Source organism: Melozone crissalis, unplaced genomic scaffold, assembly GCF_028551555.1.
Source record: "Melozone crissalis strain CALT ecotype California unplaced genomic scaffold, PUWL_Pcris_2 ptg000062l_1, whole genome shotgun sequence".
Taxonomy (NCBI): domain Eukaryota; kingdom Metazoa; phylum Chordata; class Aves; order Passeriformes; family Passerellidae; genus Melozone; species Melozone crissalis.
Genome location: NW_026535840.1, coordinates 5,512,642 through 5,538,840, shown reverse-complemented (window position 1 = coordinate 5,538,840; position 26,199 = coordinate 5,512,642). Strand labels below are relative to the sequence as shown.

Below are 26,199 nucleotides of genomic sequence, written 5' to 3'. Positions count from 1 at the left end.
TGCATGATCCAAAACTTAATTCCATATATTCATTATCCCTAAATTTTTGTTGGAAGTTCAAAGCAACATTGATTCCAAAGGAAATGTTTGTAAGGCAGACTTCAAGGGAAGTTTGGCCACTTCTTGGTGGGAGAAGTTTGGGTTCAATAGTTGGGATTGTATCCTGGGGTTCCAACTTTGATATAACCATGGAATATCCTGAATTGTAAGGGACACACAAGGGTTATTGATCCCAGCTCCTGCCCAGACACCCCAACAATCCCACCCTGTCCCTGAGAGCGTTGTCCCAGCACTCCTGGAGCTCTGACAGCCTCAGGGCCGTGCCCATTCCCTGCCCTTAGAATGGGAAAATGTGCTGTGGGGTGGGGGATTTGAAAACCACCTGAAAGATGAAAGGAGAAAGTGATAAAATATTAATGGAATCACAGAATTATTTAGGCTGAAAAGACCTCTGGGATCATCCAATCAAACTGTTCCTCCAGCACTGCCAGGGCCACCACCAGGGCTTGTCCCCAGGTGCCATTTGGCCTTCTGAATAACTCCATGATATTGAAGCAGCTGTAGATTCTGTCCAGAATTTTGAATATCAGTGCACAACTCATCTTCAAACTCAGGAGCCTCTCTGAGCAGATCCTCATCTGGTGTTTATTTTGTTATCTATAGAATGAGTGTCATTTTTAAAAATCTGCATTATACAGTAAAAAACCCCGTACATTCAGAGATGAGTGTCAAAACTTCCTTCTAAATTGATTTTGAAGAGTTTGAAGCATGAATTCAACCACTGCTTGCCATGAGGAAAATCTGAGGAAGAGGATTTCAAATGAGCTCAAGCCTCTCACTTATCCTTGTTGAAATTGTTTAGATTTCTGATTTAAAGACATCAGCACAGAGTCATGGAATGGTTTGGGTTCAAAGGGCCTCAAAGCCCACCCAGTGCCCCCCCTGCCATGGCAGGGACACCTTCCACTGTCCCAGGCTGCTCCAAGCCCCAAAGTCCAACCTGGCCTTGGGCACTGCCAGGGATCCAGGGGCAGCCACAGCTGCTCTGGGCACCCTGTGCCAGGGCCTGCCCACCCTTACAGTGGCTGGGTAGCTTTGGGTTGCAGTTCATAACCTGAAAAGCATCCTAGATTTTGGTACCAAAACATGTTAGCAGGAAAATTTTTGGACATTTGTGAAGAGTGGAAATTCCCATAGAGGTGGCCCCAAAGTGATTCCTGTTTAAGGCATGGAATTTTACCCATCAATGAATTTTCCTGTGTGGTTTTCTGACAGATTATTGAGTTTTGTTAGTAGACTTGAATATATTGAAGATCTATTATAAAAGAGATCTATGGATTTATATAAAATATATATAGAAAATATCTATTTTGTCTTTTACTTCCCATTTATCAGGCTGTGGTGGTGTGACGATGTTCTCGGGAGTCTTAGGATGAGAGAAGAGACGAGGATCTGACTCTATTTTTCAGAAGGCTGATTTATCATTTTATGATATATATTGCGTTTAAACTATACTAAAAGAATTGAATAAAAGGTTTCGTCAGAAGGCTGGCTAAGAATAGAATCAGAAAGAATGAATAACAAAAGCTTCTGTCTCAGACAGATAGTCCGAGCCAGCTGACTGTGATTGGCCATTAATTAGAAATAACCACTTGAGACCAATCACAGATCCACCTGTTGCATTCCACAGCAGCAGATAATCATTGTTTGCATTTTGTTCCTGAGACTTCTCAGCTTCTCAGGAGGAAAAATCCTAAAGAAAGGATTTTCCATAAAAGATGTCTGCGACATGGTGGTTCTTGTTTCTCATTATTCCCTGCTTTCCCACTTCTCAGATCCAAGAATCATTACATCTTTACATTGCCACCTCCTGTCTGTTGGACTTCTCAGTGACTTTTACATTCTCAAAGGTTAAACATTTTCCTTTTTAATATGATTTTCCCTCATAACAGATCCTTTGGCAGACGAATAGGTGGAGGCCATACTAACCTGAGGGATAAGTGTCAATGATCTGCTGCTCAGGAATGTAACACAAATCCTTCTGTCCCACTCTGCAGGCCTCCCCCAGTGAGTGAGAGTGCCCCGAAGGGAACCGTGGTCACCGTTGTCACCGCAGCCGCCTTGAACCAGACAGTGGTGTACTCCATTGTCTCAGGGAATGAGGAGGGTAAGTGTAATCAAATTAATATTAATATTAATATTTCAGTCTTGTGGTTATGCGGAGATCTGCAAGAAATTGTGGAGAAGTAAAGCTGCTGAGGTGAATCACAGAATCGTTGAGGTTGGAGAAGAACTCTCAGGTCATGGAGGTGAAATCCCACCTCATTTGGACAAGTATGAAGGAATTCCAGGGCTGGAAGGGACAAGAAACCTGGAAAGGGACTTTTTGTAAAGAACAGGATAAGGGGGAATGGCTTCAAGCTGGAACAGAGAAGTTTACATGGAATATTGGGAAGAAATTGTTCCCTGTGAGGGTAGGCAGGCCCTGGCACAGGGTGCCCAGAGCAGCTGTGGCTGCCCCTGGATCCCTGGCAGCACCCAAGGCCAGGTTGGACAGGGCTTGGAGACCCTGGAATGCTGGAACATGTCCCTGCCCATGGCAGGGGTGGCACTAGATGGGCTTTGAGGTCCCTTCTCACCCAAACCATTCTATGATTCTGTAACTACCATTACCAAGCCTTTGGAGATAAGCTAAAGATCAGATTAATTAGCAAAATTACAAGAAAATCTTTCTCACTGATGTGAAAATTCCTGTGGATGCCACATAGTGAGTCCACGGCACATCAAAATATAAACATAAATAGCTTTGATGGAATTGACTTGCTTAAAAATCTGATTTAAGGGATTATAGATTCAGCCATGCTGTAACAAATATTGGATTAGAGCCTGATATCCAAACAAAACATCCTGCTGGGATACTCTCTGTGATCCACCTGGACATCTTGCCAAAATAACACCGAATTACTGGGAGGGATGTAAAGAATTCCCCATCCCATCCTCCTTTTTTGCGAGATTGGGCTCTTTGTCTTGTCCCATCTTTCCATTTGTACTCAAAACACATCTGTGATGGGAGGTTTACTCTCTGATCCTTTGGGTCCCTCCCAGCTCAGGATATTCCATGATTCTGTGATGCTGGGTTGGTTATTCCAGTAGCAGGGCAGATCAAGCCACTCTGCTGCTTAAAAATATCTTCAAAGATGAGCTTGGTGGGGTTTTCCAAACCTGAGGGAGGGAGGCAGGGAGGGAATGACTTGCTTGGCAGTGTCAGAGAATTGTGTCATCCCCAAAATAAAACCCTTGGGCATTGAAAATCTCTGTTTATGCATCTCATAAAATTCCTGTTTTTGCTGGCTTCCAGATGTGTTTGCCATTCACAACAGAACAGGAGTGATCACTGTGAAAAAGCCTCTGGACTATGAACGTGTCCAAAGTTACGAGCTCCGGGTGCAGGCAGACTCCTTGCAGGTGGTGAAGTCCAACAACCTGCGGGTTCCCTCCAAAAGTAAGTGTCAAAAACCTTAACTTTGCCATCTTTTTCACACAGATATTGCTGGTGTTTGCTGAGAAGGCTGAAACTGCTCTCCAGTGACCTTGCTGTGTTTTAGGGGGTCATGGTGATGATGGGATCACAGCCCGTGGTGCATTTTTGGATCTCACAGCCTGACTTGCCCAGAGCAGCTGTGGCTGCCCCTGGATCCCTGGCAGTGCCCAAGGCCAGGCTGGACATTGGGGCTTGGAGCAGCCTGGGACAGTGGGAGCTGTCCCTGCCCATGGCAGGGGTGGTGCTGGATGGGTTTGTAGATCCCTTGCAACCCAAACCACTCTGGGATTCTGTGTTAGTTGAAGGTGCTCAAATATTTGGGAACATGTAATAAATCTTGGGGATGGCCTGAGACACTGTACAGGGGTGGCACTTCCAATACCTTCATCTTTCCAATGCTACCTACAGAACCAGAAGGAGATTTTGGGATTTTGAGCCTGGATTATCCTGGATATTTCTTTTTCCTTGAGTAAGAATTGAGTGTGTGGAGTGAGTGACACATCAGGAATAATCAGTGGTCAGGAGCTTGGTTTTATTAAGAGCAGAATGAGAGCCTGTGCAGGTTTAGTCACCATCAAGGATGTACCTGCCAGAGCTGCCTGTTTTTTCTTGAGCCTGGGAGAAATCCAGGTAAGGTTATATCCATAAAAATACAGCCAAGGGACACCCAGCAAGCAGATCAGACTCCCATGCAGCACACAGCTTTCTCCAAACCTTCCCGACATGGCTGAAGAGACAAGGCAGTCGGCAGGTCCTTCCCCCCATTCCCTATTCTGACTCACATTCTGCACTAGGGCAGCTCTTCCAAGTGAGCAGCCCATCCAAAAAGTGATGGCTGAATTGCTTTGTTCAGGAATGCTTGATAATGCCTGGGGTTTGACTTCAGGCCAGCTTAAAGGAGCACAAGCTGGGTGCCTTTGGTTCTCCATGAGTATACAGCACATCTATTCCTTAGAATATACACTGTGCTGCAGGGATGGCTAAAGAATTGATAAATATATATATTTAAAATACTTTAGTAGTGTCTGGCCAGCTGAATCACTTGGGACTTCATGATGGAGATCCCTTGATCTCTGGGTTTGATTCCTGCATTTATACAATTAAATCCTTTCCATTTTCTTGGCACTTTGTTTATTTTTGAGGAGTTTAATCAGGTTAAACACTACTTCTGAGTTTCAGGGCACTGAATTGATGTGCTGCAGTGGGAGGAGATGGGGCACAATTAACACATCACTGTGGGCTTTGCTGAGGTTGAACTGATGAATCATTTGGAGCTGAGTGACTTGGAGTGCGTGGTCCCAGGATTGTACAACACTGAATTAATACAGAGCTGTGACACCCACTGGCAGTGACCTGCTGCCAGTTTTGGTCCTGGACACCCCTGAATTGGTGGAATTTGTTCTTAAATTTGTTGGTGATCCACTCTGAAACTACAGGGATTTCTGGGCTCTTCACTTCAAGATACACATTGAGCGTGTCCAGGGAAGGGAACTGAGCTGGGGAAGGGTCTGGAGCCCCAGGAGGGGCTGAGGGAGCTGGCAAGGGGCTCAGCCTGGAGCAAAGGAGGCTCAGGGGGCCCTTGTGGCTCTGCACAACTCCCTGCCAGGAGGGGACAGCCAGGAGGGGCCGGTCTGTGCTGGCAGGGAACAGGGACAGGACAAGGGGAAAGGGCCTCAGGCTGGGCCAGGGGAGGCTCAGCTGGGACAGCAGCAGCAATTTCTGCATGGAAAGGGTGAATTAGTTCTTATCTATGTCACAGCCTCACAAACCCTGAGTTCTACAGCACTTCACTCTAACAAACTAAAAATGGAGCTCCATCTCTCTCTCTACAAGGCCTTTTAAGGATAAACTGCCCAATTAAGAAATGACGCCTAAATTATTTTTACTTTTAACCCAATAACCAACCACCCATGGCCTGCAATGCCGACTTTCTTATCCAGTTACACAAAACCACCCAAACCCATGGAGAAGAAGGTAAAGAAGAAGGATCAGTCTCTGCCCTGAAACCTCCATCTTGTTTATGTATATTACTGTATTCTAAAACCTTAAACTCTTAAGTCTTCCATCATGTGATATTACACACTTCTATTCAAATTATACACCCATAATCCCAGTTCTGTCATTCCATTTTGGAATTCCATTCCAGGCCTTGGCAGGGGCTGCCCAGGGAGCTTTGCAGTGCCCAGCCCTGCAGGTGTCCCAGGAAGGGCTGGAGGTGGCACTCAGTGCTCCGGGCTGGGGACAAGGTGGGCACTGGGCACAGCTGGGACTCCATGGGCTGGCAGGGATTCTCCAGCCTCAGTGATCCTGGGATTCTGTAAATAACACAACCCTGACAAACTGCTCAGCCAGCACACAGGCCTGAATGTCACAAAGCTCAGAAGATGGGCATCAAATTGTTTTCAGTCATGATATTATAGGAAGTAATTATGGAGAAGTAAGAGCTGGAGTTTCTTCTGTGCAGGGGAAAAGTGAAAGTGCATTAAGTGTAACTGAGCTTGTCATTCAGTGATGGTGCCAGGTGATAGCGTGGCAATAATTGAATAAATATGTGAGGAGGGGAAGTAAATTGAGATGTCCTTTGGAGTATGAGAACATCAAATTGGTGACTTAAACTGGGGGTTTCGTAGATGATGCTAAATCATGCAAAGTCACATTCTTGTTTTCAGCACAACCAAACTCATTAAAGGAGTTACTTTAACTGAAACTTCATGATATGAAATTGCTGTGTTGTTTTACTTCATTTGAGTGGAAGATGAGCTGGGTTGGGTGATGAGGATGATTCAAAAAGCTTGGAGTTCTTCTTGAGGATTCTGATGATGCTGAGCCCTGAAGGACCTTGAATATTAATGGAGTTTGGACAGTGCTCTCAGGCACAGGGTGGGGTTTTTGGGGCTGTCCTGTGCAGGGCCAGGAGTTGAACTTGATGCTCCTTGAAGTAAGAATGTAAAGGGTAGGAGGAGCAGAAGGATTTGTGTGGAAGCAGAGGGAGCAGGAAAGAGAAAGCACTGCCTAAACACAACAACAAAGAGCATTGCAGCAGGATGGGCAAGGAGGGGCAAAGAGAGGCTTTTATCTCCCAATTCAACCTGGTCCCAGTTGTAGAACTGTAGAACATGGATTGGTGGGCATGTCCAGAGCAACTGTAGCTGCCCCTGGATCCCTGGAATTGTCCAAGAGCAGGTTGGACAGGGCTTGGAGCAGCCTGGGACAGTGGAAGGTGTCCCTGCCCATGGCAGGGATGGGCTTTAAGGTCTCTTCCAACCCAAACCATTCTGGGATTCTGTGATTTCACATCCCTAGAGATGCAAAGGTAATGACAGGACCCTGTGGTGGCTTTTCCGGTATTTAAGAGGAATTAATTGACTGGGTGACAAGGTGGAGATTGGTCACAGGTCATGCTCCATGACCTTGGAGGTCCTTTCCAACCTGGATGATTCTATGACAGGACCATGTTAGACAGGGTTTTTATCTTGCTGTCAGAAGATTTGAAAGCAAAATCACCCTTCTGTGACAGTGTTCACAGGGGTTCTTGGATGAGGGAAGAGATGAGAATGTTGACTCCGTGTTTCAGAAGGCTTGATTTATTATTTTATGATATATATTACACTATAACTATAGTAAAAAGAATAGAAGGAAAAGGTTAATCTCAGAAGGCTAGCTAAGCTAAGAATAGAAAAGAAAAGAATGATAACAAAGGCAGCTGGCTTGGACAGAGAGAGAGAGCCAGCTCTGCCATGTCTGGTCACTAAATCAAACCAACCACATGAGACCAGTCACAGATGCACCTGTTGCATTCCACAGCAGCAGATAATCAATGTTTACATTTTGTTCCTGAGGCTTCTCAGCTTCTCAGGAGGAAAAAATCCTAAGAAAGGATTTTCATAAAAAGATGTCTGCGACACCCTTCCATTGATTATTTCCATGTTTTATCTGGTCAGGTAGAACTGTTTGTCACCTTTGTCACCCCCAGGGCTGGTACAAAGGCACTGTCCTGGCTCTGCTGAACCCAGCTTTGAGCAGGGCTTTGCTCTGGGGGCTGGGGTAAGGCACCAGTCCTGTCTCCTTCAGTTTTTGCTTTTCTAAACCCTAAAAACCCTTTGGGAATAAAGTGGAAATGGGAGTTTTACAACTAAAATTCTGCAGCTGCTCCATAGTCATTGGGAATGATGATTCCACTCCATTAAATATGGGCATGAATTCTGTGTCCCCGTGGTGTTGATGTAACAGTAAAGCAGCCTTATGTTTTTAGTTGCAAAAGTTGGTGCTGGCAGTGCTTTCCAAGCTGGCTGCTCTGGCAGTTCCCAAATCCAGGAGTTGTGACAGATGGACTCCATGCAAGCAGAGCCTGGAGAGCTGATCCTGCTGCCTCACAGCTCTGAGGAAGCTTGGGACAAACTTCCAATTTCTTTGGGCAGCAGAGCAATGCATTTTAGAGAGGCTGCACAAAACCTGAGCTCCCACTCAGGTCATTATTTGTGAGGAAAAGAGGTTTTATATGGATTTAAATCAGACCTCGGGTCTGTGCTGCTCCAAACACGTCGCTGTTTCCTTCTTTTTGCACTCTCTCGAGCAGTGACAGCATATGATGATCTTCTTCAGGCTTTATGGGCTCATTTAGATCTAAGTGCCACTGAAAAATATTCAGTACTGATTCCTGCTTGGTGCTGCCAAATGCAGGAATGTGAGCTGGAGCCCAGCTGCAGCTCAGCACAGCTCACCTGCCAAAGCACAGAGTGCTGCCTGCTCCACGCACTTGTAAGGCAGGAGTAAAGCAAAGTGCTCCTAAACCCTGGCAAATCACAATTCTGCCTCCCAGCTGGATTCTGATGAACTTTGGAAGGGTTCTTTGGAAATCTGCTCCTACAGAATTGCTTTTTGGAGATGCAGGGATTTGTGTGAGAATTATCCATGCCTGAAGAGCAGCTGTACCCATGGCTGGGCTGGAATGTTGCAGAAGGCAAGTGCAGTGCTGCTGGTGAAAGCACTGAGTAAAACTCACCTGGGAACACTCACAAACATCCATGATGCTGTCCCAGTGTCCAAAAATCATTGCTTTTCAGTTCAGCTTCATTTCTGCAGCCTGGCAAGAAAGTACAGGCTCACATGGACCTGGCACACAAACTGGAAAAGAACTTTCAACGAGGATGTTTGGGAAAAACTTGTGGGAATGAATTGCTAGTACACCCTGGTGATCCAGGAGTTTTTGTTGGGCTTGTTTTCTGTGTTACTTATTCATGGTCTGCTCATGTTAGGTATTTCAGAGGTTCCTCAGCTTTGCTTTAGTGCAGTTTTCAAGGTGTTTTCACTCCCCTTAAGCGAACCACAGAAGCTGAAAGATCCAAAACTCTTGGCAGTGGTTATTTAGCTGGTTCCTGTAAGCTGAGGATGACTTAGAAACAGCTGCAGTTCTGTATTTTCTGTGCACTGCAGCTCATCTCCAAGGGGCTGGAGAACAGGAGGAAAAAGGAACGTTGTAGGAGACTGTGGTACCACAGAAATCAATTTTCTTGGCTCCTTTTGGCCACGTTGGCAGCTTTGTCCAGGGAAAGATGCTTTTTGTTCTGCTCTTTAAGCAGCACAGTCATAAGTTACAAGATTTTATACCTGGATTCTGGGAGGTCTCACAAGAATTACCACCAAGGAGTAAATCCTGCTTTCAACCCCTGGAATCCATGAAGAAAAAAAGTAACTGGAGCTGGATTCCAGACTTAGAACTCCAAAGATGGGAGGTTTTACATGCATGGGGTACCAATTTCCCCTCTGGGAAGTGAATGTGAATACTGACAGCCTGTGATGATCCCTGTCCTTACAAAGAGGGTTTGAGCCACACCCAGCATTTAGAAAAGCAGGTAAAAATTTGGAATATGAAGGAAAAATTAGTCTAATGACAGAGTCTGGACCAGACTTTCTAAGAGTGTGCTTCATTGATGGCCTTTTCCATCAGGCTGGGGGATGCAGGAGTGATGGATTTGGGAGCACCAGTGCCCCTGTGCAGGGAATATTCCTGAATTAAGCAGAGAAACTGGAAAAATCCCCATGGGAAAGGGTCTGGCATGACCTTCCCCATGTGGCAGAGCTGCTGCTGAGGGATTTTAGTGAGAATTCCACTGTGAGGGTAAGACAACTTCTGTAGCTGATGGGGAGCCCTTTCCTGCAGCCAGCTGTGGAATTGGATCCAAAGGTGGGATGGGGAGGAGCTCACAGATGCCACATTCCACTCCACCTGCTGGAATGAAGGACTGTGGCCAGAAATCAGGCAGGAAGCTGAAATGCAGGGAGATATTCAATGGTGACAGTCCTAATGTTGGCCTGTGGATATGGAGGGTATTTAATTTGCTTTGTGCTTAATGTAATAACTTCCATTTCTCCATTCTCAAAGCATTCACCCTTTGCTAAACAAATCAGCCTTTTGGCAGCTCAGAGAACTGCCAGCAAATTAAACAAATGGGGAGTTGAGCAAACTGCAAGGCAAACTTTGCACAAGGCTCAGCCACCTCACCCAAACTGGCCTGAAATTACAAAAGTGAGCAATATGCAAATGATGTTTAATTTGAATTAGAGAGAACCAGGGCAGGTGGGCCAGCACCTAATCCCACTGGCATGGATAAAATCAGGATCTCCTAAAATCCAGCAGCAAACTGGTGGCAGCCAGTGATAGAACTGGTTATAGGCTCATCAGGGCAAGGTTGCTTCCATACATAATCCTGCTTTTGATGCCACCTTCTTCGCTAAAGGGTGGAGCTGCAGAGGGGAAGTCTGCCTGGGAAACTCATTTTCCTGCCATATAGTTTGGTATTGCAGCCAGAGACATTAAGGATCTAGTTTAAAAAGACAGAGATTTGACAATCAGTGTAATTTCCTTTCATTTCTTTACTTTCTTTTTTTCTCCCTTCTCTCCATGCTGAAGAATCCCACAGGAGTTTTTTTCACATTTCACTTCCATTTATGAGGCCATCATTTGTTTCCCATCAGCTGCACCGTCAGATAGGCAGAATATTACTTTGGCCATGTCAGAAATACTCTGAAATATCAACATTTTCCTTCTCTAAGCATACAGATCCTAAACCTTTTCTTAAGAGCCTGCATTGTACAAGGAACTCAGATCAGTGGCACCTGTGCAACACTGAAATTATCCTGGCACTGAAAGGAGCTGGGAAGACCAGCTCAGAAAGGAGGCAATTTATCACTTGCAAATGTGGTTTTAATGAACTGGATATCATCATTTCCAGCAATCTTTCTGGATGATACAATTCTGAAAGAGGGAAGCAGATGTTGGTGGAGATTGCTGCACAGTGGAATCTGTTTGGCACCAGCTCCGTGGTTTTTGCTGGATGTTTTTCCCCCTTGCAGAAGGATGGGGATGTTTATTGCTCAATGGGCTGGAGCAGGAACTCTTTAATAAAACCAAATTAACAGTGGGGTTTTGTGTTGAAGCTCTGGTGTTTTGTGTTGAAGCTCTGGTGTTTTGTGTTGAGCGCTGGTGGAGTTCCCCAGGGCCAGGCCAGGTTTGGGAGGAGAACAGGCTTGGGGGTGCTTTCAATTAACACAGGAAATTAATTAAGTGTTGAGGCTGCTAAACCAGGATTGTGTGACCATTTATGAGTTTACAGACACCAGGACTGAATCAGCCATTAAATATTTGCATGTAGGAATAATGAAAATAGATAAAGCAAGGTGTCGAGCTGCCGGTGATGAGCTCTTTGTGACACTCCTGGGTATTAAATGGGATCAAAAACCTTGGAACTAAGGTGTGATAGGGATCCCTAAAAGGAGCTGGGAAGGGTCTGGAGCCCCAGGAGGGGCTGAGGGAGCTGGCAAGGGGCTCAGCCTGGAGCAAAGGAGGCTCAGGGGGCCCTTGTGGCTCCGCACAACTCCCTGCCAGGAGGGGACAGCCAGGGGGGGTCGGGCTGTGCTGGCAGGGAACAGGGACAGGACAAGGGGAAAGGGCCTCAGGCTGGGCCAGGGGAGGCTCAGCTGGGACAGCAGCAGCAATTTCTGCATGGAAAGGGTGAATTAGTTCTTATCTATGTCACAGCCTCACAAACCCTGAGTTCTACAGCACTTCACTCTAACAAACTAAAAATGGAGCCCCATCTCTCTCTCTACAAGGCCTTTTAAGGATAAACTGTCCAATTAAGAAATGACACCTGAATTATTTTTACTTTTAACCCAATAACCAACCACCCATGGCCTGCAATGTGGACTTTCTTATCCAAACCTCCATCTTGTTTATATATATTACTGTATTCTAAAACCTTAAACTCTCAAGTTTCCCACCACGTTATGTTGCACACTTCAATCTCCACAGCCATAATCCCACTTCCATCATTCAAATGTTATAAATTATTGCAAAATTTCCTATTTTCCCTTTTCCTCCCTCTTTTAGGTAATACAGCCAAGGTCTTTGTTGAGGTGAAGGATGAAAATGACCATGCGCCTGTGTTCACCAAAAAACTGTACATTGGAGGGGTGTCTGAAGATGCCAGAATGTTTTCTTCTGTGCTCAAAGTGAAGGTAAGGGTCAAGTTTTTGTTATAACCTTCAATTACAGATGGAAAATTTGTACCCATTGGTTTGGTTTTTTTACAGAATATTCTGAAATTTGCATCTTCTAAAGCTGCTTGGTGGTTGATGTTGGCACAAGGATGATTTTGAGTAAAAACCCAGGTTTTGTTTGTAGTCAGTTTTGGTGCTTGTGTCTCATACCAATTTGTAGCTCTCATTTTAGATCTGTTATTATTTAAAAATTTGGTTTATGTTGAATGCCAGTGTTCACCCGAAGTATTTTTTTTGTATTTTGGCTCTTTTTTGTATTTAGGTTTGAAAGGGGAAATCCAGCAACTTTAGGTCTGCAATGAGAGGAAAGTGAGCATAAGATTAACCATCCACAGGGTTGGTTTTTTTGGGTTTTTTTTGTTATTTTGTTTTAAAGGGAGAGAAAATTAATGGAAATATAATATACAGATTAAAATTCACATCAGATATTAGTAGCCATGACTAAAAAGTCATTTTTTTCCAATAAAACAAATAAATAATGTGTTTAGAGCACCAGGAATGATAAAAGGGTCAGGGCTTAAATAAAGTTGTTTCTAGCTGGGTTTTTTTGTGTGTGTTTCATGAAAGTCTTTCCCAAAATAAGCCCAGAAATGGCAGAGAAGTGGGGAATTGGGAAGCTTCTACTTCATCAAAATCAGGAATCCAAAAATGGTGGCAAATCCAAGAATTGTGTCAAAACTTCAGAACTCCTGAAGAATCACAGAATTGTTAAGGTTGAAAGAGACTTTTAATACCATCAAATCCAACCATCCACCAGCACCACTGTGGTCACCACCAAAAATGTCCCCAGGCACCACTTCCACACATTTTGGGACAATTCCAGGGATGGAATGACTGACCTGGTCAATGCTTAACCACCCCTTCTGTGAATAAATTATTCCAATTATTCCATCCAAACCTCCTCTGGAACAACTTGAGGCCATTTCCTCTCCTCCTGTCCCTTGACTCATCCCCATCTGGCTCCATCCTCCTTCCAGGGAATTATAGAGAGCAGATACAGGACAGAGGCACTGGAGTAGATAAAAAACTCTGGAAGCCAAAGTAATTTAGGGAGAGGAACATTTCGTTCCATGTGAAAGCAAATGAATCACGAGGCACAAATGTCAAAACACATTTGGAGTCGTCCCACAAGATGTGGACAGGCTGTGAAATCCTTCCTGGTTTTCCAAGAGGATTTCTTAGGCACAGGTATTTGTGTGTCAGTCAGGGGGGTAAGAAATAGGTGGAGAAAAGGGAAATTTGGGGGTGATGAGGGGAATCTACTTTTGCCCTTTAGAAACATTTGACTCAAAATATGTGATCAGTGCACAAAGAAGGAGCAAAAAAAATGTCAATTTTGTGTCTTTCAGCTTTTTATCATCCAATCCTCCCTGGTTTTGCTGGCACAAAATGGAATGTGGCCTAAGCCAGGAGCTAGTATTAGTGGATGGCATTAAACATAATTGTGTGTTTAGTGAAAGTAAAATTAGAAATAATTAAGAAGTACTTTTGTTGCAGAGGATCAGGCTGGAATTTATTGTTGTAGCATGGAGCATTTGCAGCAGTCAGTGCTCGTTACCTTTTTTCCTGGCCTTTAGAAAGCAAAAGTAATTGCTCTGTTAGTTAAACACAATCCCCATTCCAGCCTGGTTTAAGAATAATTAATCGAATGAATGTCTGTTCTTGAGGAGTAGAATGAAATGAGCAGCTTTCCAAGCTGAAATTTAGGAGAACGTTAATAAAGTACACGCAGAGTTTGCACCGTGGAAATTATTCAGGTTTGGATTCCAGGGGGAAATTCAGGTTCTTAGGAGGTGTTTTTCATGCATTTGCTTTCATCTTCTGCATTCATTAACAGTTGCTCAGTTTCTTTCACATCATCTGAGTGATTTTGAGAAGAAAGTGATTTTCTCAGTATCTTCTTGTTATTGCTGGCACTGACAACAACCTTGATGAGCCTCAAACGTGCGATATTGGAATCAGAGAATTCCTAATTCCCAATATCCCATCCATCCCTGCCCTCTAGCAGTGGCCGCCATTCCCTGTCCCTCCATCCCTTGTCCCCACATTCCCTCTCCAGCCCTCCTGGAGCCCCTTTAGGCTCTGGAAGGGGCTCCAAAGTCTTCCCAGGGCTTCTCTTGTCCAGGTTGGTCAATCCCAACTCTCCCAGCATTTCAAATGACAAGATGCAAAACTACAACTTCCAAAAATGGTCCAAAAATCCCACAATTAGTTCTTCTTTAAGAGGACATAATAACTTATGGGGATAATTAAGGAGTGTAGTCTTTTTTATTAATAGAGTAGTTGATGTAGATCAGTTTTGTATCAATTGATCACAAATACACTGCTGAACATTCAGATGCTTTGTTCATGCTCTACTCTGCCTTGAACAAAATTTCACAAACAATAAAAATAATCAAACGCCAAAAATAAATCAAAATTAAAAAAAAAAATAAAGGAGAGAAGAAAACTAATCCTGAGTCCATAATCTTCCACACAAATTGAATTTAGAAACAAACAGACCAATAATATGTTGGATAAAAACTTCTCTCATCATCCAGACAGTTGATATGTACCAAGGCAAATCCTATGGAGTTTCTCCCAACTCTCTAAGGTCATAGGGTTTGCTGCCAGCAGCATCCTCTTAAATACATTAATTTGAGTATAAAAGCCTTTTAGAGGAGGATAATGAGCTGCTTTGCTCCACATTCATAGTAAGATTCCTCTAAGTAGATAAAAAGGACGCTTAAGCTCAGCAGAATACCGCAAATCATTCTCCAAAAGTCATTTTTAATCAGAATTAATTTGGGGAGTGATAAACCACATGAGTTATTCTCCATGGATCTGATTGGATTACGAGCAGTGGCCTCTGAGAGCTGGGAGGTATTGATGCTCCAAGATAAAAAAAGGGGATATATCTGAATAAAATGGCAATTTTTAGCAAAGGATTTGCTCCTTGCTGCTTGAATTCCCCTTCTTCGTAATTCCCATTTTTTACCCAGAATTTCCAATGTGTTTGAGAGCCCATTTCCTTAATTAAAGACCTTTTTGTGCTTTTCATTAGGAATATTCTAATTAAAACCAGATGTTACATGCATAGCCTCTAATTATGAATTCTGTGCCTTGATCTTTGCTTAGTGTTTCCTTGTGCTAGAATTATTTTGCTTTTCACTGGTATTTTCATGGAACTCCTGTTGCTCCCCCTCGGAATTCCAACCAGGTTTCCTTGAGCCCCAAACACAATATTTTCAATCTGCTCCAGGAAACAAACTGACAAAAGAATCTTTAGGGAAGTTACCAGCAGGAATTGGCTTTTCCCTACAATGGAATGTTATTAGCTGTTGCTTTTTAAATATTAACAGTATTAATCTCTGCTTTTCTTCCTTTATTTATTAAATTATTGAATTATTACAGATTTAAATGAGGAAATATCAGAGGTCCTGATTCTTGTGAAGAAAGAATTGTCTGAATTCCTGCTCAGTTTATAAAGGTGTTTTTGTCCTGAAAATGTTTGCAGGGAAGGAATCTTGCCTAAATAATGCCAGTGAATCCAAGGCTCTGGAATTGGCTGTATTTGATGGAAATGCTTTGTTTCCTACAATATTTTCATTCCAGCCTTTTCCTGTGCTCTTTACCTCTTTCTGATCAGATTTTTCATGGAACTTTATTCTTTATTCCCTTTGAATATCCTTTATTGAATATGTAATATCCTTGGAATATCTCAACAGAAGAGAGCAAAATAAACCAAAGCCATTTTAGGCTGCAGGTTCTGGCCCTGAGGACACACAGGGGAGCAGGAATTCCTCTTTTCTTCACCTCAAAAGCATCTTAGAGATCCCACAATGAGCTAAAACAATGGATAAAAGAAACAGTTAAAAATCCTGGATAGGGAGAGAATACCAAAATTGTTTTGTTTTTTTTTTTTTAACAGATCTGTTATTAAATCTCCTTTTTTTTTCCCCCTATCTGTGCCTATAACCTGTAGATTTCTTTTTATATTTCCTTTTCCTTGAGATGACAAGGGAATCTTCAGAGTGGCAAGTTCTGGAATTCCAGGGATTCCACCTTGGGCACCCAGGGGAGCTTTCAGGGCAACATTTGGCTCATCCCTCCTTTGGCTGCTGCACGACTCATGCACAAAACTGAACTGCTTTGCCAGTCACAACCTTTCCTTCCTTAAAATGTGATTTATGGATCCCAGAGCAGGGAGATAACATGCTTGGTAGGAGTAAAAATCTCCTTGGAAAGCTCATTGCAGTGACAACAGCGCAGCCTCCAGCTGCTGGAACCTCTGGCCCCCAAAAGAGCTGTGTGCCCTGCTGAGACAAATATTACAGGAATGCCAGGCATTTTTCCTTCAAAAATCATATTCCTGCTTTTTGTTGGTTTTCTGAACTTTTTACTCTAAGCTCTCTTACTTTCCTGTTCTTTTCCTCTGGCACAATCAGAGAATTCCCTACCCTTTGGGATTTTTTTCCCATGTAATTGAAGATTTTTCAATTACTTTTTTCTTTGAGGGCATTTTGAAGATTGGTGGTCCTGAATGCGCCTTCCTGAGTAAAGGCTCCTAGAGGGGCTGGGAGTGGGGAATGTGCCTGCATCATTCCCATCCCATAGAGGAAATCCATGTGTGTGGCCTTTACTTCCTCACACACACACAAAAAGTTATTCTCTAAAGCATTAACTTAAAGAAAAATAATAATAAAATCCATTTTTCCCAATTATTAGCTTCAAAATTCAATTTTGGGAACCTTCTTGTTCAAAACCTTTTCCCATGAGACAGCCTGTCAAAAGGAAGCTGGGTTTCCTTTGGCACCTGGGAGATTTATAGCCACCACAGGAGGACAAAGTGAGCAATTCCCATTCACCTGATTTATTCCTACCTGTGTTTCTTAGAAAATTCCTGGCACTGGGGGTATTGGGAGTGAGCTGGGCAGTGATCAGTATCAGTGATGTAGTGAAGAAATATAAATTGATATATAAATTGATATATAAATTCAAAGCAATATGAATATGAATATTAAAGAATATATGGAAATAACCATCAATATACTATAATACAGATATATTGATATATTATATATTGATGTATTAAATATGGAATATTTTATGTTAAATATAAGTTTAATATGAATATAATTTTTTTAAAAATCAAAGCTACAAATTCCTGATGCAGCCAGTGACAAACCAAGACGAGGAGCATGAGTTCCAAAGGGCTTGAGCCAGATGAGGGTGTAAAAGAGCATGGAAGTGAAGAAATAAAGGAAATAAAGGAAAATTGCAATGGCTACCCCAAATTTTCAGGCTTAGGTATCTGTAGAACACCCAGAAATCTCCCCTAAAACAGCCCAGTGACAGCTGTGCTGTCAGAACTGGAAATCTGCAACAATCTAGAAATTCCTACCAGCAAAAACAGTCTGGTTCTAAAAACTGCTTTGTGTGCCAGCCACTAATTGGGAACATTGGAGCTGCCATCTGCTAGGAAGGAACAAAAACTCCCCTCAGCAGCCCAATCCTGCCATTTTCCATGCCCCCTAAACAGCCTGGGGCTTGTGGTTAAGAGTGACCCTGTGAGGGAGGTGGGAAACATTTCAAATTATTGACTGTGTTTCACTCTGAGCAGAAAATCTGGATTTAGATCCGATAAAAAGTGGGATCATCAATGATTATACAGCTTCAGGAGTTAGTGATAATTTTTATGCTCATCCCAAGCATGCCACTGGTGATTTTTGGTGACAGGGTCAGTGTGCTGCTGTCACAGCAAGTGGGGTTTACCAGCCTGCCTGGGTGTCCTGCCATCAAGCTGTGCTTGTGCAGTCACGTGGAGCCAGAGATTAATTAATTTATGCTTTAAAGGCTTCATTTGTTGGGCCTTCTTGCAAAGGAGAGAAAAAGAAGGGGTTGATCACTGAGACAACAGAATGGTTTGGGTTGGAAAGGAGCTTTAAGCCCATCCATGGGCAGGGACACCTTCAACTGTCCCAGGCTGCTCCAAGCCCCAAAATCCAACATGACCAACACTTCCAGGGACTCAGGGGCAGCCACAGCTGCTCTGGGCACCCTGTGCCAGGGCCTCACGTCCCTCTGAGTAAAAATATCCTCACTCCTTTTGTGCTGGGATTAGGGAGCACCCCAGGATTGTGCCTCATCCTCCTCTGTGAGAGGGGATGGGAAAGGGCGGGAAGCTGCAGCAGCAATCCTGACCCAGCTCCCTGTATGTGGGCACACCTCCACTCAATCACAGGAGGCTGGAATTTGTCCTGGTAATTCCTGAGATCATCCATATTTATCAGCCCTCAATCACAGCAGGATTTAGGAGACATCTGTGTTTCTTGTGCAGAACAAAAGGCGGATATGCTGCTGGAATATTAAGATTAAGTGCAGCCCTTTCTCTTCTTTGACAGTCATAATGCAACTCTTGAGATGTCATAGATCTCTTGCTAATGAAGTGTCAAAAATATTTACCTTCAGGACAAATTACATGAATAGCAAACATCCTTCCTAGGATTAGAGAAGTTTGGGAGGTTCCTGGGAGCAGCTCACAGGCTCTCTCTGCTGGTCCTGCCAAGCCCAGTGTCCTTAGGTTTGAGCCAAAGAGCAGAAAAGGGGGGAATGCAAACAACAAAGTTAAATATTTGAAGCTGGAATCTGATAATTTTCCCAGCCTTTTTGGCACCTGTTTGCTCATCTCTGGGTGGATGTGGAAAGAGCCTGAGCTGTGATGATGGTGGGGCTGCTGATGGCTCTGGGGTGGCACTGAGCTCTCAGAACTGGTGACAATTAACTCAGCCTGTCCACCAGCTCGAGGCACCTGAACTCTGCAGGACTGTACAAGCTGTGAGCTTCAGATGTCAACAGGCCTCTTTCACTGGAGTTTAATGCCTTAAACTCAGCTGCAAGACTTGAACATCTCATTAGTGCTGAGCTCCCAGTGCCCTGAGCTTTGTGCGCAAGGCCTGACTTCATTTAATGCCTGTGCCTGCAGCATCAATACCTTAATTTGGATCCAAATTTTGTTTGTTTTTAGTCACACACGTCTCCAGGCGTGAAATGCTGAAGGTGAAATTGATTTCTGGTGTCATTGAAAGCAGTGACTATTAAAAGCTGTACATTTTATTGAGAGACAATTTGCCAATATTAAAAATATGATGGGATTCTGACCCAGCTGAACCAACCTCATAAATCCATTTTAACAAAGAAATTGGCTTTTTATTGGAAGGGCGTCCTGCTGCTCTCCAGGGCACCTCTAGGGAGCCTTTGGACTTCACTGGGCACTCAGTGGGAAACTTGGCTTGCTCATGGATGTCCCCAAAGGAGCTGGATCCTGTGGCTGGACATTGCTCCTGTGGCTGCTGCTGGGTCCCTCATGTGCCATGTGGGGTTACAGGAATTCTATTTTTCTTTCCTCCTAGTTCCATTACCACCATGCAAAGCTGAGTGTGGATAAACAAGAGGGTTTGGCCAGGCAGGACTTTCCTGGATTGGTCATGGCTTTATCCTGAGCTGTGTTGTATGAGCTGAATTTTCCCTGGATTCCCAGAATGGTTTGGGGTGGAAGGGACATTAAATCCCATCCAGTGCCACCCCATGCCATGGGCAGGGACACCTTCCACTGTCCCGGGATGCTCCAAGCCCCAAAGTCCAACCTGGCCTTGGGCACTGCCAGGGATCCAGGGGCAGCCACAGCTGCTCTGGGCACCCTGTGCCAGGGCCTGCCCACTCTGCCAGGGAACAATTCCTAATTCCCAATATCCCATCCAGCCCTGCCCTGTGTCAGTCTGAACCCATTCCTTGTGTCCTGGTGCTCCAGGCACAGCTGAGGCGCTGCTTTAATTTTTGTCATTGTTTCTCACCATCCAAACATGAGTCTGGTGTTTCTCTCCAGCCATTTCCTTGAGTTCAGGTTGGATTTTAGAAATGTTTCCTCGTGAAGGGGTGGCAGAGCATTGGAAGGGGGCTGCCCAGGGAATGGTGGAGCCACCAGCCCTGGAAGGAATGAGTGGATGTGGCACTGCACAATGTGGTTTAATGGTCAAGGTGACAATCAAAGATTGGCTGGGATGATCTTAGAGATGTTTTCCAACCTTAAAAAATTCCATGATTCTGTGACATAGTGTGTTTTCACATTCATTTCTTCCTTCAGCAATTTATTTATGTGGAAAGCCAACAATTTTCCTGACTCTCCACCTGCCAAGCTCCCATCTGCTGGCTCTGGGATGTTGTGGGGTTGTATTTCCCTGTGCCAGTTGGAAAGCTGGGATGCTCTGGAAAAGTCCACTGATATCTTTGCTTTTTTGACTGACAGAACAGAGTAAATTTCAGAAAGCTTTTTAACCTTCCCATCTTTCTTAAAATCACTAATAAAGGAGTTTGAGCTAACCCAGGAGGCAGCACTCTGGGTTTTAAAAGCCTTAAAAAACCCTGTGGGGCTGGAGAATAAAACCAACCTAACACATTTTATATATATGCTTTTGGTAGTCGAGTCAGATGAAGCTTTCTGAATTTAGAAGAAAGCAAAATATTGAGAGTGGGAATTTAACCAGTTGTGTGTCTGTGACAAGTGACAGCCAGTGTCATTCCGGGAGTTAATCTTTTGGGCTTATCTGAATAAAACTTGCTCTTTCCAGCTAAACAAGCCTGGATATTATTCTTTAAGTGCTGGATGGTTCTGTCTGGGAATCTGGGCTGATAGGAGTTGGAGTGCCATGGAGCATACACAGTTTTGAGCACCTGGATTGCTTATCTGGTGCTGGTATTCCCTGAAAAATTATCTGAGAATGAATAAAAAACCAGAAGGGACGATTTCCACCATATAGAACTTGTTCAGTGCTGGTGAGGAAACAATTAATGATGATTAATGGCCCCCTGTTGAAGGCTTAACGACCTTGCGCAGATAATTCTCTTTTAGTAGCTGTGGTGTCTCATAAACAGCTCTGCTCTCTGTGACCAGGAACAGGACCCCAGGGAATGGCTGGAGCTGGGTCAGGCTGGAGATCAGGAAAGGTTTTTCCCCCAGAGGGTGCTGGCACTGCCCAGGCTCCCCGGGGAATGGGCACAGCCCCAAGGCTGCCAGAGTTCCAGAAGAGCTTGGACACTGCTCCAGGGATGCCCAGGGTGGGATTGTTGGGGTGTCTGTGCAGAGATTCCTGTCCGTCCCTTCCAGCTCAGGATATTCCATGATTCTACAAACTCTTCATGCTGACAGAAACCCTTATTGTTTTTAATTCTTAAGTCATGGCACTGTATGGATTTTCCATGGATTTTACGTGCACCTTTTCAAAGTTAGGGCTGGTTTTCATTCCAGCATTAGCTCAAGCGACAGGCCTCAGGAGCAGTGCCAATATTTCCATAAAAACCTGCTGATAGATCCTGAAGTATCCCAGATGCTGGGGCTGTGACCAAGACTAATGAGTGCTCAGGCATTAATTAGCTCCCACCTTAGCTGATCCCTGGAAGGAGCACAGGAAAGCTCAGTCAAGGTCCTTGGAAACACTTCCCTCTGGATACAGGCTGAACAGGAGCATAAGGAATGGGGCTGGAGAGGCCAGGATGGGGCTCAACAGGCCTGTCAGGAGCAGGGAAGGTGGATTAACAATTCCTGGGGCTGCCTGGTTGATGCCAGCTCTGCATGCTGATCCAATTCAGCAACAGTGCCAGGGCAGCTCTGTGTCCTGAACTGGGGCACCCAGCAGGTTCCTGTGCACCACTGCAGGAATGCCACTCAATCCTTCCTTATTTTAATAAAAAGTTACTTGATTGCACCAAAAATACCTGTGCTCCAACAGAATATCTCTAATATGAAGGACATTATTGTCCAAATCTGTGCAGGGGTTGCTGAGATGGTTTTTTCTTTGATAATTCCTTTTCAATGAGAATTTGGCAGTGGAGGTTTCTCATAATTAAGCAGTTCTTAGGTATTGTTGCAGACTTGAAAGTCAACTTATATTTTTCTACTTTTTAATATTTTTTTCTTTCTTCTGGAGCAGTTTAATGCCAACAGAGGAGGAAAAAATTGCTGGAAAAGCAAAACTGAGTGCAGCAAAGTTAAATGAAGCATTTAAAGTAGCAGCCATATCTGTGCTCTGGGATCTAATGTTTTAAATGTCAGAGTGGCAGAAATTTGCTGGGCCAAGATGTAACTTTATTTAAAGGACAAGGTTAATGACTCCCTCCATGCATATTTACCTTGTTTGCCTGTGCTTGTTTCCTTTTCCCCATTAGGCTGATGATAAGGACACTGGGAATTACAGTGCCATGCAATACAGGCTCATCATTCCCCCCATCAAGGATGGCAAGGAGGGCTTTGTGATCGAGGCTTACACGGGGCTGATCAAAACTGCCATGCTCTTCAAAAACATGAGGAGATCCTATTTCAAGTTCCAGGTCATTGCCACCGACGATTACGGCAAAGGACTGAGCAGCAAAGCAGACGTGCTTGTAAGTATCAGCCAGGGATTATTGGTATGGAATAATTCCTCAGGAAATTCAAACACTGCAGGAAGTTTCATTCCAGGCAGATCTAGAGAAAAGCCATCAAGTGCTTGTGCTTAATTTTTTGAAGGCACTGGGATAAAGCTTTTCGTTTCTTAAACCAAAAGATTTTGTGACCTGTTAGGAGTTCAGAGGAGGCACCAGGATGAGCAGAGGGATGGAGCAGCTCTGCTAGGAGGAAAGGCTGGGAGAGTTGGGAATGTTCAGCCTGGAGAGGAGAAGCTTTGGGGTGACCAAACTGTGGCTTTCCAGGGCTGGAAGAAGCTACAAGAAAGATGGAAAGAGATTTTGGACAAGGGTCTGCAGTGCCAGGACGGGGAGGAATGGCTTCCCAGTGCCAGATGGATGGGATATTGGGAATTAGGAATTGTTCCCTGGCAGGGTGGGCAGGCCCTGGCACAGGGTGCCCAGAGCAGCTGTGGCTGCCCCTGGATCCCTGGCAGTGCCCAAGGCCAGGCTGGACTTTGGGGCTTGGAGCAGCCTGGGACAGTGGAAGGCATCCCTGCCCATGGCATGGGGTTGGCACTGGATGAGCTTTAAGGTCCTTCCAACCCAAACCATTCCATGATTCTGTGTCCCTTGGTCATGTCCAAGTTGTCTTAGTTGCTTATGTTAACAAATAATTGTGGGCTAAGAATGAACTTTTCAGTCCCTGAGAAAGCAGCATTCCAGAACTGGCAGCATCTTTAAGTGTCAGGCTCATGGTTTTGTGCTGTTCAAAGAGCATTGACTTAGTCCAGGCACTGAAACAATCCAAGCTAAATTTCCTTAAAACCTATAAACTTGATGGATTGGCTCAATATTAGCATAATGTGAAAGGGATGGAGTGCATTATCCACTTCATGGGAACACTGTCAAAGGATACAGATGAGAGGCAGAATCATTGGTATGGTGAATTCTGCAGGAGTTCTCCAAGTAAACATAAAAGATGACACCCTCATGCTTGACCTCCCAAAATGATGGGGAATTCTCAGGTAATTTAGACGCTAATAGGATATTAAAATATAGCCAGAAGGAATCGACATTAACATTAGAAAGTGAAGGATGTCTCATTAATTTATAGAGGTTTCTTTCTGATGGCTGGCTGAGTGATGAGCAGTGCACCCAGCTGCTTTGAGCAAGGCCTGGAAACTTGGAGGAGCTGGAGATGCAATTCCAGACCAACCCTATCTGCCTAGAACACTGGCACATGGACCTGCTGGAATGAGTCCAGGGCAGGCACCAGCATGGGCAGAGGGATGGAGCAGCTCTGCTGGGAGGAAAGGCTGGCACAGCTGGGGGTGCTCACCTGGACAGGAGAAGCTTTGGGATGACCAAATTGTGGCCTTGCAGTGCTTGAAGAAGACAAAAGAAATACAGAGAGACAGTGTTCAAGGGATGGAGGGACAGGACACAGGGAATGGCTTCCCAGTGCCAGAGGGCAGGGCTGGATGGGATATTGGGAATGAGGAATTGTTCCCTGGCAGGGTGGGCAGGCCCTGGCACAGGGTGCCAGGAGCAGCTGTGGCTGCCCCTGGATCCCTGGCAGTGCCCAAGGCCAGGCTGGACTTTGGGGCTTGGAGCAGCCTGGGACAGTGGAAGGCGTCCCTCCCCATGGCAGGGGTGGCACTGGATGAGCTTTAAGGTCATTCCAACCCAAACCATTCTGGGATTCTCCAATTTTATGCACCAAGTGCGATCCATACACTGAGATTCTTTCCCATGATTTTAACAGGATTTTCCTGCTGTGGGGTCGGGGGCTCAGGCTCTCAGATGTTATTTCTTTCAAAACCAGCTCTAAAAGTGAACAGAGAAATTAATTTAATTACTCCCATGCAAAAGAACAAGATAGGACTGCACTGGGAGGAGGTCTAGGGAGAACAGGCAGGCCACCACCAAAGGGATAATGCTGGGCAGAAGCTGAGCAGACCAAGGTCCAGAGCTGGGACCAAGATGCTTCCCCAGAGCCTGGCAAAGCTCTGGGAGCAGCAGGATCTGCCAAATCCCCTCGTCAAAGGTTGTCACACTGCTGGGGACAACGCATGGGAAGGACAGCAGGATGGCTCAGGTCAGACACGTATGGCTTGACAGTTTGCTTCCATGTGATGTAGTTTTCCTTCTCAGCATCTGTGAGATGAAAGAAATACAAGAATTACATTTTAAAATTAGTTTGCTGCAAGGAAGCACCTAAAGGTTCTGAGGAAGGGGAGGCAGTGGATATTCACTATCATGATTTGAAATCCTGGATATCATCTTTATGATGTCATAGATAACATCTTTAATCAAATGTTTATTGGGGTTCAAGGCCTCTCCTCATTCAGGTCACAGCTACTCCCAGGAGTCCAATGGTGCCATATCACAATCAAGAGTCTTTGTAGGCTCTGCCTTGCTGAATTTAAAGCTTGGGAAGTGCCTAATGAGAGAAGCTTGGGATAAAAGGGATATCACTCGTGGGCTAGAGGTTACCAACAATTTTCTGCTTTGCCTGCCTTTACAAATGGGGATAACAAGCAAGTTAATGTTACCATGGAAACCTCAAATGTCACTTGATTTTTGTCCAACGCCCTTGGTTTCCTATAACTTGTCACGAATGTGTGTTTATCCCTGGTTTTGTACATGAACAAGCGATGATAATTGTGATTTCTTCCATATTTAAAGAATCACTGCCTTTGTTTTTGGTGTTGCCTTGATGCTGTTTTCAGTTCCTGGGTGCACAGTGGTTGCTTGAGTTGGCTAATGTAATTAATTCTATTAAATTAATCATTGCTTTCCAGTTCCGTTGCATGATTTTTATTTGGAGCTCATTATAATTCTGTGTTTCTTACACAGAAGCCTGTATGTGCTGATCAGGGCATCTGATGACATTTCAAGAACATTTAAATATTTAAAGTTGAATTAAGCTTCAAAGCTGGTGAAACAGTGTTTGATGTGGAAGCACATTTAGGTTTTTCTGCTGCTGTGCTTCCAGGGCTCCTCTTTGGAAAATCAGGGCTTGTTTATTTCTTTTAGAATCGACTAACCCTTGATTTTTAAATTTATCAGCCTTAACATTGGCCTAGTTTTCCAAATTTTCCTCCAGAATCCTCAACAGATTGGAGTGTTGTTGAGTTCATAGTAAAAAACAATAATTGCCAGATATTTGCTCCGAGGTTACTCCATACCTCGGTGGAAAACTGAAATTTAATTTTATTCCAACAAAGCACACAAGTATTGAGTGGATTAGAAGCATTTTTTCCTCCTTTGTTTTTCTTTTTTTTTTTAAGGAAAAAGCTCAGTTGCACAATGTGCAGTTTTAGGATAGAGGGAGAAGCTAAAACAATTGGAGATTAAAATAAAACCTCTCACTGATCACTTCAATGTAAATGAACAATTTCCTTCCTGATTTTCTAACAAAGTAGCATTGATTTTGTGGAATTAATCCTGTATTTCCATTTCCCTTGGTGCACATTGCATGGCTCCAAGAGAGGATTTTCCTGGCATCCAAACCACCCAAATGCTCACAAGTAATTTGGAATACAGCCCGTGGGAGATCTGGGATTCACTAAGTCAAATCTAAACTAAGAGCAGCTTTTCCTGTCCCCACCTTAAAAATCCATAATTCTGATGCAGACCTGGAATTACAATTCCAGTTAAATCTTTGATATTTATGG

At 44.2% G+C, this 26,199-nt stretch overlaps 1 protein-coding gene across 1 annotated transcript in view; it reads left to right on the top strand.

The window, feature by feature from the left end:
- Positions 1-26,199, top strand: part of PCDH15 (protocadherin related 15) — a 644,997-nt gene that overhangs the window by 578,400 nt on the left and 40,398 nt on the right. The window contains exons 27-30 of the mRNA XM_054288317.1: positions 2,058-2,167; positions 3,359-3,502; positions 11,931-12,058; positions 22,301-22,516. Coding sequence (XP_054144292.1) covers positions 2,058-2,167; positions 3,359-3,502; positions 11,931-12,058; positions 22,301-22,516 — 598 coding nt within the window. The remainder of the gene's footprint in view (positions 1-2,057; positions 2,168-3,358; positions 3,503-11,930; positions 12,059-22,300; positions 22,517-26,199) is intronic.